At 40.2% G+C, this 18,769-nt stretch overlaps 1 protein-coding gene across 2 annotated transcripts in view; it reads left to right on the top strand.

Annotated features, from left to right (window-relative positions):
• LOC117967738 (zinc finger protein ubi-d4) overlaps positions 1-18,769 on the top strand; it is a 37,861-nt gene that overhangs the window by 332 nt on the left and 18,760 nt on the right. For both annotated transcript variants that reach the window (XM_059016024.1, XM_059016023.1), the window contains exons 2-5: positions 11,161-11,321; positions 11,781-11,888; positions 12,499-12,668; positions 18,609-18,701. In XM_059016024.1, coding sequence (XP_058872007.1) covers positions 11,161-11,321; positions 11,781-11,888; positions 12,499-12,668; positions 18,609-18,701 — 532 coding nt within the window. The remainder of the gene's footprint in view (positions 1-11,160; positions 11,322-11,780; positions 11,889-12,498; positions 12,669-18,608; positions 18,702-18,769) is intronic.

Below are 18,769 nucleotides of genomic sequence, written 5' to 3'. Positions count from 1 at the left end.
AGCAGCTGGGAAAGTTTGGGTCATGAAATTCAACAAAGGAAGTTTAGCGAATCGAGTTTTCGATGCAACCGTGCAATGTATGTTATTACTTCAAGGGCAGGGGCAGTATTTACTGGAATTGTGCGACAAGATGGCCAGACCCACTCGGCTTACAGAAGTTATTTCGCATACAGAATGCGTAGTCGAAATGAAAGACTTTATTTTGCTTTACTCTTACTTTTGAGTAGGCAGTTGGGGTTAGTTTTGACGTAGAGAGGAAGTTCAACATTGGAATATTATGTAGCCGTAACAATCCTGTTGGAGGTTATTAATAAAGAAGACTTGCATGCATAGCCAGCACAGCGTATTTTGAGTTATAGTCCTAGTAGTATTAAACGTGTAAGGGGTAAGCAGTAGTTTCTGGTACTGCAGTCGTTAATAGAGCTAATTGCACTGTGAAAATTGGCCACTCAATTCACCAGTCGTCGGATTTGAAAAAAGTGCTGATATGTAATTAATAAATAATCGACGAAAGTAATACAAATGACAGAATCAATGTAATGTTCAGTCGACGGATTACATTGAATAGATGACTCATGTGATCTGAGCTACTACGGTGGATTTGAGGTTTGATCAGGATAAGACGATTTGAGAACTGTGCAGTTTGTATTTACGCAGTTTGAGTACTGAGAATGGTTTAGTGCAGTAGTACGCGGATAGTGCAGAGACTACACTGAAACAGCGACAGGGTTTGAATCCGCCCCTCGTTATTTCCACGGCTATAGTATTGCACAAGTTTCCAGCATGTGCCGTATTGAGCCCGAGGAGGAAGTCATGCGTCATCCCACTTATTAGTCATCGTGTCTTGGGAATATGTCCGCTCCTGATACAGAACGGAGACTGTTAGATGAATAGGCTACGTGTTAATGGACCCCTGTTCCCCGCCCTTTCCAGTTTGAGAATGAATGTGTTTTGTTTTTAATTGTATTTAAGATTTTGTTCTGTAGGAAACTAAACAAAAGACCAGCTGTTACTCCGGTCTCGAAAGCAGCCTCCTCATTAACGCTGCGTTGTACGCGCGAGGGGGCTGTTCGTTCTGTTGCTTTTCATAGTTTGATGCGATACAGTGGTCTTTTGCACGATGTCAGTCAAGTTTGGAGATGCTACGTGAATAATTTGAGTCGCAATGATAAAACCTGAATTCCTTTCCATAATGAGGTTACAGAGAGATGTTGATAATTTGTAAAAAAAAACAAAAAACACTACAGCATTGAACTATTCATTTGAAAAATGGGTCATTTATTTTACCACAAGTCTTTAATATTCTCGTCTATAAGCCCACCAAAGATCAGTTTCTTACCTCGTGTCCCACAAGGGGTTTCAGCTCTTCAAAGATGGGGCCATTTTCAGTACTTTCATCCTGAAGCCTTTTTGTGAGGTCATTAAATCAGACAGTAAAGTAGGTAGACCAGGGATGGCGAACCTTTTTTAGCTGGAGTGCCCAAAGTTGGATTTTTTTTTTTAATATATGTCACTAAGTGCCAAGGGTGCCAATGATTAATTAGGGGTGTAAAAGGTTATACGGCGGCTAAACGGTAACTTTTTAAAACAATATTTACTTTCCTTTTTTTGTAATTAAGTTTTTATTAAGCAAACATACCAAAAAAACAGCAATCCACAATACAAAATAATCAAGAACATTACATGAACTAGGACAGAACCCTTCCATCAGCCCTCATCCCCTCGCAACCTCCCCAAACCCTGAACCCCCCTCCCCCCTCTGTTGTCTGGAGAGCAGGTGTGGGGGAACAACATTTACATTCCTATGACTAATGGGACTTCTGCTGCTGAATATCCGCGGACATTTTTTCAACCCGTGGTTCATAGTCAGTCATTTTTAGAGCAACACATGCAGCACTCATGTCATCTGTCAGCCTGTTGCGCAAGTCTGATTTGATCAAATTCATGCCAGAAAAAAGCTGCTCACAAAAATATGATGAGCCAAAAAAAGTTAGAAGTGCAATTCCTAGAGTTTTCATTGCTTTGAAAGAATTTGGCAAAGAATTCCAGACTTTCAATATCTCATGTTCTGCACTTTCTGCTTTTTCCCCATCTACTCTGTCACACTCAATCTGCTGTAATTTTACATGCAGATCAGTGAATTTTCTTTTCCACACTGCACTTTCTTGAAATTCCAACAATTCCATTTCCAAACTTTCAAGTCCCAGCCATTCCAACTGGGAAATATTCAGCTGGTCAAACATGGCTGTGTCAGGACTGCTCATGAAAGACAGTGTTGCCTCCATGTTGCGGAACTGAATAAACCTGGCTGCAAATGCTTCTCTAGAAGCCCCCACCATTTTGGAAAACTGGTGGTAAACTTCCTGCAGATTACTGGGACTGTCTGCAAAGTGTGCAGATTTCTGCAGATGTGTTTTCAGGTTTGGGAAGTATTTGAGCTGTCCACAGTCAATGTCTCTTTCAAACACCTCTAACTTTCTTTCAAAAGCCCTGATATCCCCAAACATACTTTCAGCTGTTTTGCCAAAACCCTGCAATTTTTTGTTCACGTCATTAAAATGTTTGGTGAAGTCAGTGAAAAACATGAGGTTGTTAAGCCACACAATATCAGTGAGCTGTGGATAGTTTTCCCCTTTTTCATCCATGAACAGCCTTATTTCATCTAAACAGGCCACAAATCTCTCCAGCACTCGTCCTCGGCTTAGCCACCTGACATTATTATACATCAATAACGTTGAGTACTGTGACTGAACCTCATCAAGAAGCATCTGGAATTGGCGGAAATTTAGAGCTCGAGCCATGATGTAATTTACAATCTTTGTGACTATCTTAAGGATGTCATCCAGTTTCTTGCTGCTATCTCTAGCTGACAAGGCTTCCTGATGGATCAAACAGTGAAACTGGACAACTGGATGTTTTGCCTCCTGCACAAGGTACTGAATGAAACCTGATGTTGCACCAACCATGCTAGGTGCACCATCAGTTGTAACAGAAACTACTTTTTCCAAGCTGATATTTTCAGCCAAAAATGCCCCTCTGACAGCATAAAGATATCATTCCCTGTTGTCCTCCCTGGCAGAGATAACAGTTTCACTAATTCTTCCCGCATCTTTTCACCAGCTGCATAACGCACGATTACTGCTAACCTTGCATGGTTACTGACATCAGTACTTTCATCCAGACACAGTGAATAAAACTCTGACTTTTGCAACTCAGCGGTGAGCTGCTGGCTAACATCTTCAGCCATGCGCAGGATTCTGTCTTTGACAGTATTTCTACTGAGTGGCATATCTGTGATGCGCTGCACAATCTTATCCTTGTTAGGGAAGTCATGAAATAAAGAACCAGCACTAGCCAGCATGGCACTCTTGATATATTCACCATCGGACAAGGGTTTGTCATGTTTTGCAATGCAATGAGATAATTTGAAGCTTGCAGCCACCAAATGGTTTGTTTTTTTAAGATAATTACTAAAAACAAGAGTCTGGTTTTGATACCTCCTCACTGCCCTTTGAAGGAATTCTTTCCTTTCACTCTCATTAAGATCTGTAATGTTTTTGTGGTTGGTGTCAAAATGGCGTTTTACACTTGATGTTCGATAAACAACACTTTCATTACAAATAACACACAGCGCTTTCCCTTTACTGTCAACCATTCCAAATGTTTCTGTCCAACCCTCCTGGAAGGATCTACCACTATCTGTCTGAAGTTTAGCTTTTTTGATTGTGCTCATTTTCTTAACCTTCACTTCACTTTTCAGTTAACTGACGAGAATGTTTTTCTTCAGAAGCACGCTGAAACAGGTTGTCTTACTATCTCCCCAGAAGAAGTCTCTATACAACAGCAGCTTTCAGCATGAACAGCTATCCCACTATTGCAGATATTTGCTGGGTGCCATACCTAACAAAAAATGGCCACAGTTAATATTGCCCACCACATCCCCTCCCCCCATCCCATCCATATCCCCATCATAACTGCCAGACCAAACATACACTCTCTCTCTCTTCAACCCCATCCCACTCCTGTTCCCCTTTATACTTCACTGGGCACTTAATGCTGGTCTCCCCTCACCTCCCATAATTTCCGCTTGTCCCTGAGAACTCGCAATCTGTTCTAAGCAATTCCCTTACATTCCCCATTCTCTGTCCCTAAGTACACTGCACATTCTAATCTACACTCACATGCTGTTCTTGCTGGACACTGCAGACGGGGAGCGTGGCTGTGGTAGAAGGCAGTGGAAGACTACTTTGCTGCAGACCAGTGGGAGGCAAAGTGAGGCAGCAAGACTGATTAAATTCAGACGAAAAATGAATAATTATGAATATGCATGTTCTTTCCGTCCCTAGATCAATTTTTGCTCACAGATTATATTATATTTTTTTGTAAATTTACAATAGTGATAGTGCACCTCACAGGGACCCGTCAACTTTATACTGCATGCCCCTCTATATATTTTGGACAATGACTCTTTAATCCTTATTCAAGTAAGATCAATCAATCTTAATTTTATATAGCGCCTTTCATAGTGGAACATCATCTCAAAGCACTTCACAGCTTGTAAAAGACTAACAGTGCATCATACAATAAATACATAATTTGAATATTATATTGCTAAACTACAGTAAAATACATAAATCACATTTCATGACGCATTAAGTTTAGAATTATAATGCTAAACATCAGTAAAAGCAACAATCACAGTGCATCATACAATAAATATCAGACGTTTGCTCAATTGGCGCGCTGCACCAGTAACCCTGGCCATAATTGTTTTGTTTTTTTGTTTGCAGTTGCACACAGTGGCAGCCATTACCGCTGTACCGTCATTTTTTTCCAACTGTATATTTACTTACATAAAACATATCTACTTTTTTTACATTTTGTAAAATAAATATTTAAAAGACGAGTAGCAGATAACATACTTATTAGAAAAAGATTTATGTGGTGTCAAACTACCTTGAAAAAAAGGAGCATCCACAAATGTACTCTACATATCAGAGGCATAATTTATTTTGAGACGATTGTTTTTTGAGAATTTACAACCTGCTTTTCCCCACTGTATGAAGAGGGGTAACATACCACAGTATGACCCGTAATTAAGATTAAAATAGTATTTAAAAAACAAAAAAACAGTACATCAAACAAAGAATACATAGTTTGAGATACGAGTATGTGACAGTGAAATATATTTTCGGTATTTATGACAAGGGAAAGGTTTGACAATCAAAACTGCGTGGGACATTTGCTTTAAAGTTCAATGCACGTGTTGCCGCCAGTGACACCTGCAAAAGACCTTGCACTGCACATTAACACGTGTGCGAAAAGCTGTACATCTTTTTAAAAAAGACGTAAGCCGAAAGTGCTTGGTTATGTAATTTCAACCTTTTTTAGGCTCGCAGACCCCCGACCCCGAGTGTAAAGTATGAAAGATTGTGGCCATTTCTCCATTTAGTACAGGAGGTGACGGTCAGTAAAATGCTACGAGCATCAGACTAACGATCCCTTCCTCCCCGCGTGTCCCGCTGACACATCCATAGCTGACCACAATTACATTTGATCCTCCATGGGACAGACTTACTGTTTTTGAGCAGCTTTCTGTTCCCAGGGTACTTGAATAAAGCAGCTCAGCAGCATAAACAGCCAACCATGAACGTGTAGATAATAACGCCTACAGTTAGCGCTGCTTAATTACTGGGGGCGGGGCCGTCCCTGGCAAATCAAACTGACTGGCTTTCCAAAGTGCCACTCAGAGGGCGTGCAAAAAAAAAAAAAAAAAAAAAAAAAAGCAGCAGATAACTGCTCACTCGGCGTGCCAATAAATACGACTCTGCGTGCCACTCTGGGCACGCGTGCCATAGGTTCGCCGTCGCTGACAGTAGCAGAGCTGCATACAGAAAGTCAATTAAATTATGAGCACACCTAAGCAATTTGAAAGTGATACAAGGCCCCCAGCAACACAGAAGTACTAAGCGTGGTACTTACTTTGCATGAATTCTACAGAAGACCTCCCTGGTTATCTGTACAGAAGCATTCATAGGGCTACTGACATTGTAAATATAATTTTTAGATCCTCAAAATCACTCCAAAATGAGACACGTTTCAAGTATAGCAAAATCTGACACGGAATGACCCAAATGTTACTTGAGTCTTTATATATATATATATATATATATATATATATACATATAATAACCCACCTGTATCCTGCAGTAACACAATAACAAATAATTAAACTCTCAATAGCCTTTTACACAGTCCTCTGTAGGGCTGCTACGATTAAATCGAAAATCGTTTTTTCCATCGATTCCATTCCTCATTATATACAGCTTTATAAATACTGGATAATCAATTCAATAATTACATTTTTGGACGTGCATAGTTATTTAAGTTTATCAAGGAAACTGCACCGAACGCCCTGTCTTGCTGTTTACAGTGTTTCTGCCACAGACAAGCAGTGGGCGTGCTCTTCTTTTCCTGCTCATGTTAACTAGCATCGGATTTGCTGGTCCCATCCTACCAGTGAATCAGTTTTGAAAATGCTTTATAAGTACGCCCTTCTATGTGTTCGATGTAAAAAATAAAAAAGCGCGGCACCTTGTATCCAGAGCAGGACGACAGGCTTGTATTCCTGGCAAACAGCCTGTAAATCAATTGTGCACATTGAAGAAAACTGACTGTATAGAGTTTACACTGCTTTGGAGTTTCAAAATGAACTGTTACATGTTGAGAGTGTAAACTTATGCCTTGCTTTACTGAATGTTCGCTCGTTATCAAACAAAGCCTTTCTAATCAGTGATTTGATTACACGTTACAAACTTGGATTTTTATTTCTGACTGAAACTTGGCTCAGTGTGAATGATAATAACTCCCTGACTGAAGCTTCTCCTTTTAAATGTTTCCTTAGTTCAGAAAGCAAGTTCGGAGGGGTGAGGGGCGGACTAGCTGGTATTTTCAGTAATGATTACAACTGTAAGCTGAAAAATGCTGAGGGGTATCATTTGAGTCTTTAATATTAACCAGCCAGCTACCTGTTCTCCATCGAAACCTAGTCGGTTCTTTCTGTCAGAATTTGCCGAATACCTGTCTATTTTATCTGTTAATTATGATAGGATTCTTCAACTTGGAGATTTTAATTTACATATTGTTAATGAAGCTGATTCAAAGGCTAGTGATTTTTTGAGGCTCTTGGACTTGATTTTATTCAGCATGGTTTAGGGCACACCCGTAATCGTGGGCACACTTTAGATCTTGTTATTTCTCGAGGTCTAGTTGTTAATATCTTGTCTATAATAGATCCTAATATCTCTGATCATTTTTGTAGGCTATGTTACCTATTTCTAATAAGAAGGGGGCTCACACTATTAAAAGTCGTGCAATTAATCCTTCAGCTGTAAGTAATAATAAGCTTAGCCTCATCAACCTCACTGCAGTCTCTATCTACTGATGAGTTAGTTGCCAGATATAAACACTGTTGTACTTTCGATACCGTTGCCCCAGTTAAGACTAGATTAGTTTCACCTAAATGCAGTGTTCCTTGGATTACAATACCACCCGGCAAATGAAGAGACTGTCGTAAGGTGAAACGTAAACGGAGGGCCAAAAAATTACATATCTGCTATGATATTATGAAAGAACTCTTACTGAGGTAAAATGGAGCTGTAAGATCAGCAAGATATGCTGCCTTCTCCAGTCTCATCGAGGTAAATAAAAATAACTCCAGGGTGCTTTTTTCAACTATAGATAAATTGGTTAATCCTTCATCTTCACCTGTTAGTAACCTACAAGTGTCATCTACTAAGTGTGAAGAATTTCTCAATTACTTTCAAAATAAAATAAAGATTATTAGGGAACAAATTCCACTCTATGGTTGTAATTCAAATATTTCAGAAAGACTGGTGGAAATGGTGATTGAATAATTCTTCAATTACTGTACAGGATCTAAATGTGATTGTAATGTAGATGAAACCTGCATCTAGTACTTTAGATCCCATTCCAGCAAGGTTTCTGAAGGATGTCCTTGGTTGCCTACGTAATTATATTCTTGCGATTATAAATAGTTCACTGGAAACTGGAATAGTTCCAGCTTCTTTATAAAACTGCCCTGGTAAAGCCCGTAATTAAAAAAAAAAAAAACTTAGACAGCTCAGTTTTGAGTAATATTAGACCCATTTCAAATCTTCCTTTTTTAGCTAAGGTCCTTGAAAAGGTAGTGTTAAAGCAATTTAATGGATTCTTGAATACTAATAATATCTTTGAAAAGTTTCAATCAGGGTTTCGCTCTAATCACACCACAGAAACTGCCCTGGTCAGAGTAACCAGTGATTTATTGATGAGTGCGTATTTAAATGCCATATCCATTCTGCTTCTGTTGGACCTCAGTGCAGCTTTTGATACAGTGGATCACTCAATTTTAATTGATGGGTGAGCTTGACGGGTAATGTACTAAACTGGTTTAGATCTTAACTTTCAAACAGACAGTTTTTAGTTTCGCTGGGGGAGTCAGTGACAGGTTTAGCAAGTATTACCTGTGGTGTTCCTCAGGGTTTATTCTTGGTCCAATTTTATTCTCTTTGTACATGCTACCTCTAGGCCAGATTATTCGTAAACATGCTGTAAATTTTCACTGCTATGCTGATAGACAGTTATATATCTCTGTGAAACCTGGTAATATTATCACATCAGTCTTACTGGAGTGTATTACTGACATCAAAATCTGGATGCCCCAAAATTTCCTGCAATTAAACTCTGATAAGACAGAAGTTTTGATAGTAGATTCTCAGCAACAACTTGACTTGTCAAAAATAGACTTGGGTGACTCCGAATTTAAAATCAGAGGTTCACCCACAGTGGCTATTTTTAAATCAAGGCTTAAGACTCCTCTTTGTTATTTAGCCTTCTAATTTTATTTTGACATGGTTATCTAACTGTTATATTTAATTATATTTATGTTTTTTATTTGAGTTTTTTTGTCTTACTGTTTTTATAATATCTGTCTTTGTAATTGTGAACTTGTGTGAAGAGCCTTGAACCCTGCGGTATAAATTATTTATAGAGAGCCTTTCATACAGGGTTTATATTTAGTTTTAGTTTTAGGCAGGAATTTCCGCATTGTGTGTTTCACAGATAGTGAAGGTTAGGTGGTATAGTATTAACAAGATGCAATGCATGATGCTGCAGCTGTCACTAAATGAAAAGACGGTTTTCATTAACTTGTCTAGTTTATATAGATTACATTCCTAACTACTGTAATGTGTTTGGAATATTTTAGTAACACTCCTGTAGTATGTTAACCCTTTGCGGTCCTATGTGGGACCTGGTCCGACACTGCAATTTTCCCTTTCCGGTCCAATGTCGGACCCTGTCCGACATCATCAAAAAGACGTAAAAAACAGGTCTTTAGTCGTTTTTTCTCCGGAAAAAGCCGAGAAAACCATTCAATGGCCGAGTGAGACCGATGGGAGCCGAGAGAAGCCGAGAGAAGCCGAAAAAAAAGGGGGCGTATCTCATGAATACAGATAGCCCCGACACCACATAAATAACACGGACATAAACAAACAAGATAGCTGCTTCTGCATCCAGCGCTCAAAGAACATCACAGACATTTGCAGAGCTTTTGGAGATGTTATAGTAATAAAAGAATGACTTGGATCGCATTATTGAGGAGTTTGGTGATAAAATGAGTGATCAGGAGATGATTTATCGGTATGCACGACTATGAAAAGGTATGTGAAAAATACAACGAACAAGGGGTGGGGCGGGGCTGGAGATGTAGTACTGAGTGTCCTGTTGATATGCAGTGCCTTTTAAACCTGTTTAACTGTGAAAAAAATACTTTTAAACAGCCTGTCTAAAATAAACTGCGCATGTGAAAATAAATTGGACCTGACGTGCCTGAGACTCGCTGAATATGCACATGTAAAATATAGGATTTTACTCAATATTATTGGAGTAAGAAAACTCGAGAGTTGTCCCCCTGTCAGCCTGGTGCGTGTATTTATCTGCACCAGTAGCACTGGAGGCTAGGACAGTGCACAGTATAGAACTGTAAAGAATGATCTTATTCATTCTGTCCACTTTACAATATGCAAATAGAACAGTCTGTTAGATTACTGCTTCAGGCACAAAGCATGAGCTTCAAAGAGCTGATGCATCAATACATGGGACTGTTCTTGCCAAGGGCTGCTTTGAACAATGAAGTAACATTAGGAGCTTGGTGGCAGAGTGACCTAATTCAGCAGCCTCTGATGTCTGGGTCTGGAGGTGATATCATTGTGACAGAAGGACTAAGGATTGAGAAGAAGGTAAGCTCCCCTGGTGCCTGACTGGAGTCCTCTGTGGGGCCTCTTGGGATAGATCTGAAGAACTGCTTGTTCAGATATGGGTTTGGGGGTGTATGGAGTCTGTCTGCATGTCAACCCTACATTTTTACATACCGTGGTTGTAGGTCACGATTTACATTTTCACGATTCTGATGGCTCTTGTATCCCCTGGCAACAGGGATATAATGGAGGCAGTCCCACACGTACATATGTCACACTTTCCATCTGGAAAACCGCTTATTAAATTGTGATGCAACTAAACATTATTTAACATAAGTTACTGAGAGCACCAGATTGTGGAAGTATCTCTCTGGAGATGTGTCCATCTGTATGTCACACTTAGATTTTTATCTTGCGATCACAAGTTATTCCACATCCTGTAAATCAGTCATTTTAATATACGTTACCATGAAACGTACACTTTTGCTTCCATAAAGACACCTCGGTTCAGTACAACTTATCCAGTTTTTATTAAACTATTCATGTTGTATTCTTGACTATTCTGTACATGCTGTGATATTTTGTAATGTGGTACTTTGTAACAACTGTAAGCCGCCCTGGATAAGGGCATCTGCTAAGAAATAAATATTAATAATAATTAATATATGCCATGGTCATCACCTTTATCATACTGGTGCCTGATTGAATGTACAGCCATGGCAATGGGGGATGTGTCATTGAGAATTGCTTTGGTGTTCTTTGATGCTTGAGCTCTCCTTTTAACAGTATATCTGTGCTTGTACTTGTTGTATGAAGCCCTGTTGTTAGGACTCAGTGGGGCGAGTATTGAGATGAGGAAGCAGCCGTGTTGATGCCTGTGTGTTGTGTCTCTGTGAGGCAGGCTCGGAGAGCAGTACTACAAGGACGCGATGGAGCAGTGTCACAACTACAACGCACGCCTGTGTGCTGAGAGGAGCGTCCGCATGCCTTTCCTGGACTCCCAGACTGGAGTGGCGCAGAGCAACTGCTACATCTGGATGGAGAAGAGACACCGGGGCCCAGGTGAGAGACAGAGCAGCTCGGGGCTCTCAGCCAGAATGCAGTGAGGCAGGCGTAGAAATGTGCACCCAGCCCTGGGGTTCAAACCTACACAAAGAAAACCCAGCTGTCTTAGCCTATGTATACAGTCCTAATAGAAACAAAATATTACTTGCAGTATTTTCTTAAATAACCCCACACTGCTGCGTTCTTTCTTTCTCGGCCTTCTGAAAATTAGTATTTTGTGAAAAGCTCAAAGGTCTAAGTTCAGGAAAGTCAAACGTTTTAATGCATGGTCCACAACATCAATAATGTACAGTACACCACATTTAAAAAAACATGCAAACCGTACATTATTTAATTGGTGTTATTTTTATGTACACATCTGCTCTTCACCAGATGGCACAAGTTCTGTGTGTGTGATTGTGCAGTGAAGGATACAGTGTGTCTCCTGGCCAGTCTCATCTCTGTGTCTGTCTGCAGGCGTTGCCCCAGGACAGCTCTACACCTACCCTGCTCGACGCTGGAGGAAGAAGAGGAGAGCCCACCCCCCTGAGGACCCCCGGCTCTCTTTCCCCCCCCTCAAACCAGGTACTGCTGGGGGCACTGTATTAAATGTGTATTTGATGTTATTCATTTTATAATTTTTTTTAAGAAGATTCATGTCCCTAACCAGTCACTGCATTCGTACAAGTTTTCAGTGTCTGCGTAAATCGTGTGACTTCCATTAGAAGGAAAGCACTGAATGTTTGTTTGCTAATTGTTATGAAAAAAACACACAAATACATGTAAAACTAGTACAGAGAGGGTTTTTTGGTAGATAAATACTTAATTTGGTTGAGAAAATAAAACCGAAGGATGGGTGGGGGTGAACGATGGAGAGTAAAAACTTTGCACTTTGTACTGGATCCCCTCCTAACCGCTGGTGAGTTCATATTGACATCCGTGTGTGACCCAGCCCTTGCCTCTCCATGCAGTTCAATGTGCTGAGTTGCCAATTCATTATAACTGACAGTTAAGACCTTGATGGATGTAGTGCCTTGTGTCTATAGAGAGCAGTGGGGTGCTGTATTGACATGGGGGGGGGGGGGGGGGGGTTGTTGTGATCAGGAGGGTGCTGTATTGACATGGGGGGGGGGGGGGTTGCTGTGATCAGTGGGGTGCTGTATTGACACGGGGGGGTTGCTGTGATTCCTTGCAGAGATGGATGTGGGTTTGAAGAAGGACGCCATGGTGCCCCCCGATGGCAGCAGTCTCGAGGCCCTTCTGAAGACAGAGCCCCTGGACAAGCGCAGCCTACCGGACCCCAGGCTCCTGAGCGATGAGGATAGCCTGTCCGAGTTCCCCGGATCAAACTCACGCACCAGGAAGGTACGGCACAGAGACGCCCTGCCGCCCCATGTGGGGCGAGGGAACCTCATGGTAACAAACAACGAGCAGAACAACCAGCCTTCCCCAGGCCTCAGAGTCCAGGATAAACGTTTATTACATGTGAATCAATCATCCATAACTTCAAACGATCGGTCACAACTCCCAGGTGAAACTACAAGAATCTGTGGCTGTTAAACACTCAAGAGTGATGCATTTAAAATACTAAAAGAAACTGAAATTAAGACAGACGATTCGACTAGAGGTCTTCAATAGACAGTCTAACGTTTGTCATTACGTACTGGGTTTCTGTAGTATTTCTAAAGCTATAAGAAGTCATGCCGAAGTAAATACATGAATAAATAAATTCAGGCGTTGAGAGTATCATTCTGGGTTATGAATCTTATATACCTCATGGACTGTGCTGAGAAGTGGGAAATGCAGGTGTAGATAGAATAGTTAGATCTCTTGTGTGTGTCTCTGTGTACAGCTAAATCTCTTGTGTGTCTCTGTGTACAGTTAGATTTCTTGTGTGTGTCTCTGTGTACAGCTAGATCTCTTGTGTGTGTGTGTCTGTGTGTGTACAGCTAGATATTGTGTGTGTCTCTGTGTACAGCTAGATCTCTTGTGTGTGTCTCTGTGTACAGCTAGATCTCTTGTGTGTGTGTGTGTGTGTCTGTGTGTGTACAGCTAGATCTTGTGTGTGTGTCTGTGTACAGCTAGATCTCTTGTGTGTGTCTCTGTACAGTTAGATCTCTTGTGTGTGTAGCTGCATTTACACTGCGCTTCCTTCTTATGCTCCGTATTGAGCTTATAATACTGGCCATAATAATAAGAAAACTTTGGTTAGCTGTAACTAACGTGAGGCCACAGGGTGTTTTAGAAAAATCACCAGGATGTGATGAAGAAAAGTATACAGTAGTGTTTAAGAGTTGATGATTTAAAGCAAGACTAGGGCAGTGGATTGTATTGTCCATGCTTCCTCACTCAGACCCATTACCAAGTACCCTGGTATTCCTGAATAGAAAATAGTCTGTTTTTAAATATATGCAATATATTTTAATGAACAGTCTCTCCCACAAGTGCTGTGGTCCCCAAATATGATCCACTAACTATTTCTGCAGAATGACTGGGTTTAACCTTTTGCGGTCCATTTATTCAACGCGTCTCGGGCGCATCGGGTCCAATTTATTTTCACACGAGCAAATTATTTTAGATGTGCTGTTTTAAAAGTTTTTTTTTTTTTTCACAGTAAAACAGGTTTAAAAGGCACTACATATCAACAGGACACTCAGTACTGCATCTCCAGCCCCGCCCCACCCCTCGTTCGCTATAGTTTTCAAATAACTCGTAATAATAGTACATACCGATAAATCATCTCTTGATAACTCGTTTTATCACCAAACTCCTCAATAATGCCATCCAAGTCGTTATTTTATTACTATAACATCTCAAAAAGCTCTGCAAATGTCTGTGATATTCTCTGAACGCTGGATGCGGAAGCATCTATCTTGTTTGTGTATGTCTATGTGGTGTCGTGTGTATCAGTATTCATGAGATACGCCCCTTTTGTTTTTTTGGGATTTTTTTCGGCTTCTTTCGGCTCCTATCGGTCTCACTCGGCCATTGAATGGTTTTCTTGGCTTTTTCCGGAGAAAAAACGACTAGAGACCTGTTTTTTGCGTCTTTTTGTTGATGTCGGACAGGGTCAGACATTGGACCGGAAAGGGAAAATTGCGATGTTGGACCAGGTCCGACATAGGACCGCAAAGGGTTAACATTTTCTCTTCATTTTACCCTCAAGACTAGGTTTCTAGCTAAGGATTGCCAAGGACAACACTACACTGAATATTGTACCAGTCTTGGGTAAAATAGAGAACAAATGCTTCACCCAGTCATTCAGCATTAATGAGTCATGAGGGAACCACTGAACTTGTGAGGTGGATTGCTCATTAAAATCCTCAGCATTTTTTTAAAGAGGAGTGCGTTTTCTATTCAGAGATACCAAGATATTTAGTGAACTTCGTCTGAGTGAAGTTATCCAGCAAAAAACTCCTCATCCCCAGCTGTGCTGCTTTCCTAGAAGAAGGAAGAATACCAGGGTATTTAGTAAGTAAGGTGTCTGAGTGAGGAAGCATGGGCAATACAATCCCCAGCCCTGGTCTTGCTGTAAATCATGTGGTTTGGAACACAACTGTATCTCTACAAAGAGAATCTAGACAACAAGGATAATACATTAGTTATAATACAGTGCCACGCTGTGTAGGACAGTGCTCCTTGAGAGTGGTTTGGGACAGCAGCATCACAGGCTGTGTCTAGTATTAGTTTACTGTGTTCAGGAGTGCTTTTATGATCAGGGTTTGAATTTTTCATTTTAATTTTTTGTTTAGTTCATGGTTTTTCTTATTTGTCGAAATTGGTTATTTTTGTTTTCTTAAAGTAAACACCACTCAAATGCATCACGTTTCAGTTTCTGTAACAGATTGCATGTATGTTTCACTAATACATATACAAAGGTTACCTTACTGTGTTGAAGTGAGGATGTCCACATTGAGGATTCCGGCAATGTGGAACTCGGCATGCGTTTTGATCTGAGAATTGTGAGAAGTAAAACCATTACCGCCTGCGTTTCTATCACACGACAGACTAGTTACTGTTTTGTTTTTTCCAGCCCACCCCCAGCGTATGACACTAGCGTACTTTAGTAATTCATCTCAGCATACAAGAAGTTATTTACATTGTTTTCCTACGATTAAACTTTCATCATGGTACTCTGATTTAAGGTTTGATATTTATGTAGCTACAGTAATAATAATACTTACTAATACTTAACATTAGTATAATAATAATATTAGGCAGTCATTGTACGCCAGAAAAACTAATATGCATTAGTAGAAGCATAACTGTACAGCAGTTTTATATTTGCAGTGACTTTTTCGGTTCATCACTGAATTAAAACCTTAACTCCATAAAAACGAACTGGCGACGCCATGTTGCTGGCTTGTTTACAGCCAGGTTCATGGTCGTTAAGCGCGTTGCTAACAAATGACTCATTAACTTTCCTATCGAATTGAGTAGGTCCACAAAATTGCTGATTGGTCAGTAGCATGTCTTTGCACACTGCCCGTCTTCTAAAAGCTGTTCTCCTTCTGTAGAAAAAGTGGTGCTTGATTTACATTATTTAATATAATTTACCAAAACCCAGGTTTATCGCTTTAAAAAAATAAAAAAACAGATTTTCTGAATATGTCTTTGGGGGTGTTTTCTCGGTTATCGGTTAAAACCGAAAACTTCAAGCTCCTATTTATAATTAACACCCAGAATTATTAATACTGGCAGAGCTCGGAATCATTAATTCTTAAATGGAGGCCATCCGTGCAGATTCGTCTGGTCAATAATGCCTTTTTAAAATATTGATGCATTTAAACTCATGAGCATCGATGGACAGTGAATGGCCTCCTCTTGCTCATGCTTGTAAGCAAGAGGCTTCATTGGGAGGAATGGCAGATTTCTGGTACCTCGTCAAAGCAGGAGCCTGTTAACTCACACGGTCACACTGCACTCTCTAATCTAAAGCAGTGGGACCCTTTTCATCAGTTCATTGAGTTATTCAAGAGTACTGATCGGAACCATACCATAAAAAAAAAGAAAGCCATGTCTGTGTTATGTTTTTGATTTATTATATTTGATTAAAAATACAGACTGGTTGAAATGTTTTACATACTTTTAATAAGTGATGCTGTCAGCACACACTTTCTTATAGCTTGGTTCGGACTATAGGTGTGGATTACAGTCTGCTGTAGTTTGTAGGTGTGTTTCAAATGCATTGTGTTTGTAGATGTGCTGGTAGTTTGTTGGTGTGTTTTGTGGGTACTATTATGGACAGTTAATATTCTTAAAACAGTAACCACGTGCTATTATAATGTACAAACCATTTTTCAATATCGCCCTCTGAAAACGATGGTTGATTTACACATTACAACAAGCCAAAAACAGACCACATTCCAGACTGTTCAAAGTTCATAAATCGTGTTTGTTCAACATGAGTGAATGACTCAATACTGGGAGTCTCTTCTTAGAAAGATGGTATTTATTAAGCGTGCAACAAAATAAGTTTGAAAATCACACAAAACAGTTCCACAATTAATGTCACATTAAAAGCATTACAATGAGAACCAAGGTTTTAAACAACATTTTACCAAAGAAATATTAGTACGTACAGACACAACAACAAGGGGTCACACAGTACCTGAATAGATATTTAAGAGTATTGTTACCTAGCCTGGAAAGCAGTCACTTTGAGCATTCTGTTACCTTTGCCGAGTGTCAGGCCCCCTGACCTAGATGGATAGATACTGAAAGCTGAGGGCTCCAGGTGCAATCTTGTAGTTTCTTTTGAATCTGAGCGAGCAGGGATCAGAGGAGGAGATCAGGAGATCCGAGGGGCGGGTATCCAGCGATCAGGGGGTCCGAGAACTAATGTTTATAGCCGGCTTTTATAATTTTCAAACAAAGAGATGGTTTGAATTTCCCACTGCATGCTCAGATTGGCTAGTTTGTGCCTTGATGGGCTCGAAACCTTGATTGATCGCCCCCCACCCCCTTCCTCTATCTGATTAGTTCATTATCATAATCTGGAAAGGGGGAACTTTTAAAACGTGCATAACTATTGCTAAATAATTCTGATTTTATTCTGAATTCCTGTTATTTTTACCATAAGAAATTACATTTCTTTAGACACCAAAAATGTCGGGTTGTGACTTTGGTAGGACGAACAGTTTAATTCTCTTTGGGATTTATTACCTGGGTTATTCTATACTTGTTAGGCGGTTTAACCCTTTGCGGTCCATTGTCGGACTGGGTCCGACATTGCAATTATTCCTCACAGGTCCTTTGTCGGACTGGGTCCGACATCATTATAGCAACGCAATAAACGGGTGTTTAGTCGTTTTTTCTCCGGAAAAAGCCGAGAAAACCATTCAATTGCCGAGTGGTAGCGACAGGAGCCGAGACAAGTCGGGAAAAAAAAAAAAAAAAAAAAAAAAAAGGCGTATTTCATGAATAGTCATACATGGTATCAGGTATCAGATAATGGGCGTCCATAATAAACAAGCTGGCTAAGTGCGTCAGCGCACTGAGACTATCATGGACATTTGCATAGCTTTTTTCAGATGTTATAGTAATAAAATAATGACTTGGATCGCATTATTGAGGAGTTTGGTGATAAAACGAGTGATCTGGAGATGATCGATCGGTATGTACGACTATTATTATTATTATTATTATTTATTTCTTACACAGCTGAACGCTATAGCAAACAAAAGGCTGGGGAGGGGCTGGAGATGCCTAGTGTGTGCTTTGTTGATATGCAGGGCCATTTAAACCCGTTTGACTGTGAAAAAAAATACTTTTAAACAGCGCGTATAAAATTAACTGCGCGTGTGAAAATTAATTAGACCTGGCGTGCCTGACGCGCGATTAATAAATGGACCGCAAAGGGTTAAGAATAAAAACGCTTGCATCTTGTACTCGTAGTGGTTTTAAATCAATATGATGTGAAATTTGTCTTAAATATCTTGTTTTCTAATTTTAAAGTGGTCATTTCTCTTTCTTTCAGGCTGTGTGTTAAACCACCTTCCTCTCACTAGACTGAGTAATTCAATCGCAGAGACGGGTCTGATTAGCCTTTTCTCTCCTGAGTGCCTGATGCATTTTGAGGTGTTAGATCGATCATTATCGCTAGGCAAAGCTAGACAGATTAGGTTAAAGATTTAATTCAATTTAGTTCTGTTTTCTGTTAATGTAAAATATCCATGACATTTGCAATATATTTGTGATGACAAAGTCTATATGACCTACAGTTTCCAATGCATTGTGTTTGTAGGTGTGTTGGACTGGGTGCTCATCACTAGTGTGATCTCACTGATCTCCTGACTGTTTCAGAGAATCCTGGAGCCCGAGGACTTCCTTGATGACCTGGATGATGAGGATTATGAAGAGGACACCCCCAAACGACGAGGGAAAGGCAAGGGCAAGGTGAGAATATTCCACAACCAAACAACTCAAAAGCTCTCTCAATACGCCTGATTCTCCAAGTGCACCAG

Source organism: Acipenser ruthenus, chromosome 51 (genome assembly GCF_902713425.1).
Source record: "Acipenser ruthenus chromosome 51, fAciRut3.2 maternal haplotype, whole genome shotgun sequence".
Taxonomy (NCBI): domain Eukaryota; kingdom Metazoa; phylum Chordata; class Actinopteri; order Acipenseriformes; family Acipenseridae; genus Acipenser; species Acipenser ruthenus.
The sequence above is the reverse complement of the archived record's forward strand: the minus strand, read 5'-3'. Positions and strand labels throughout refer to the sequence as shown.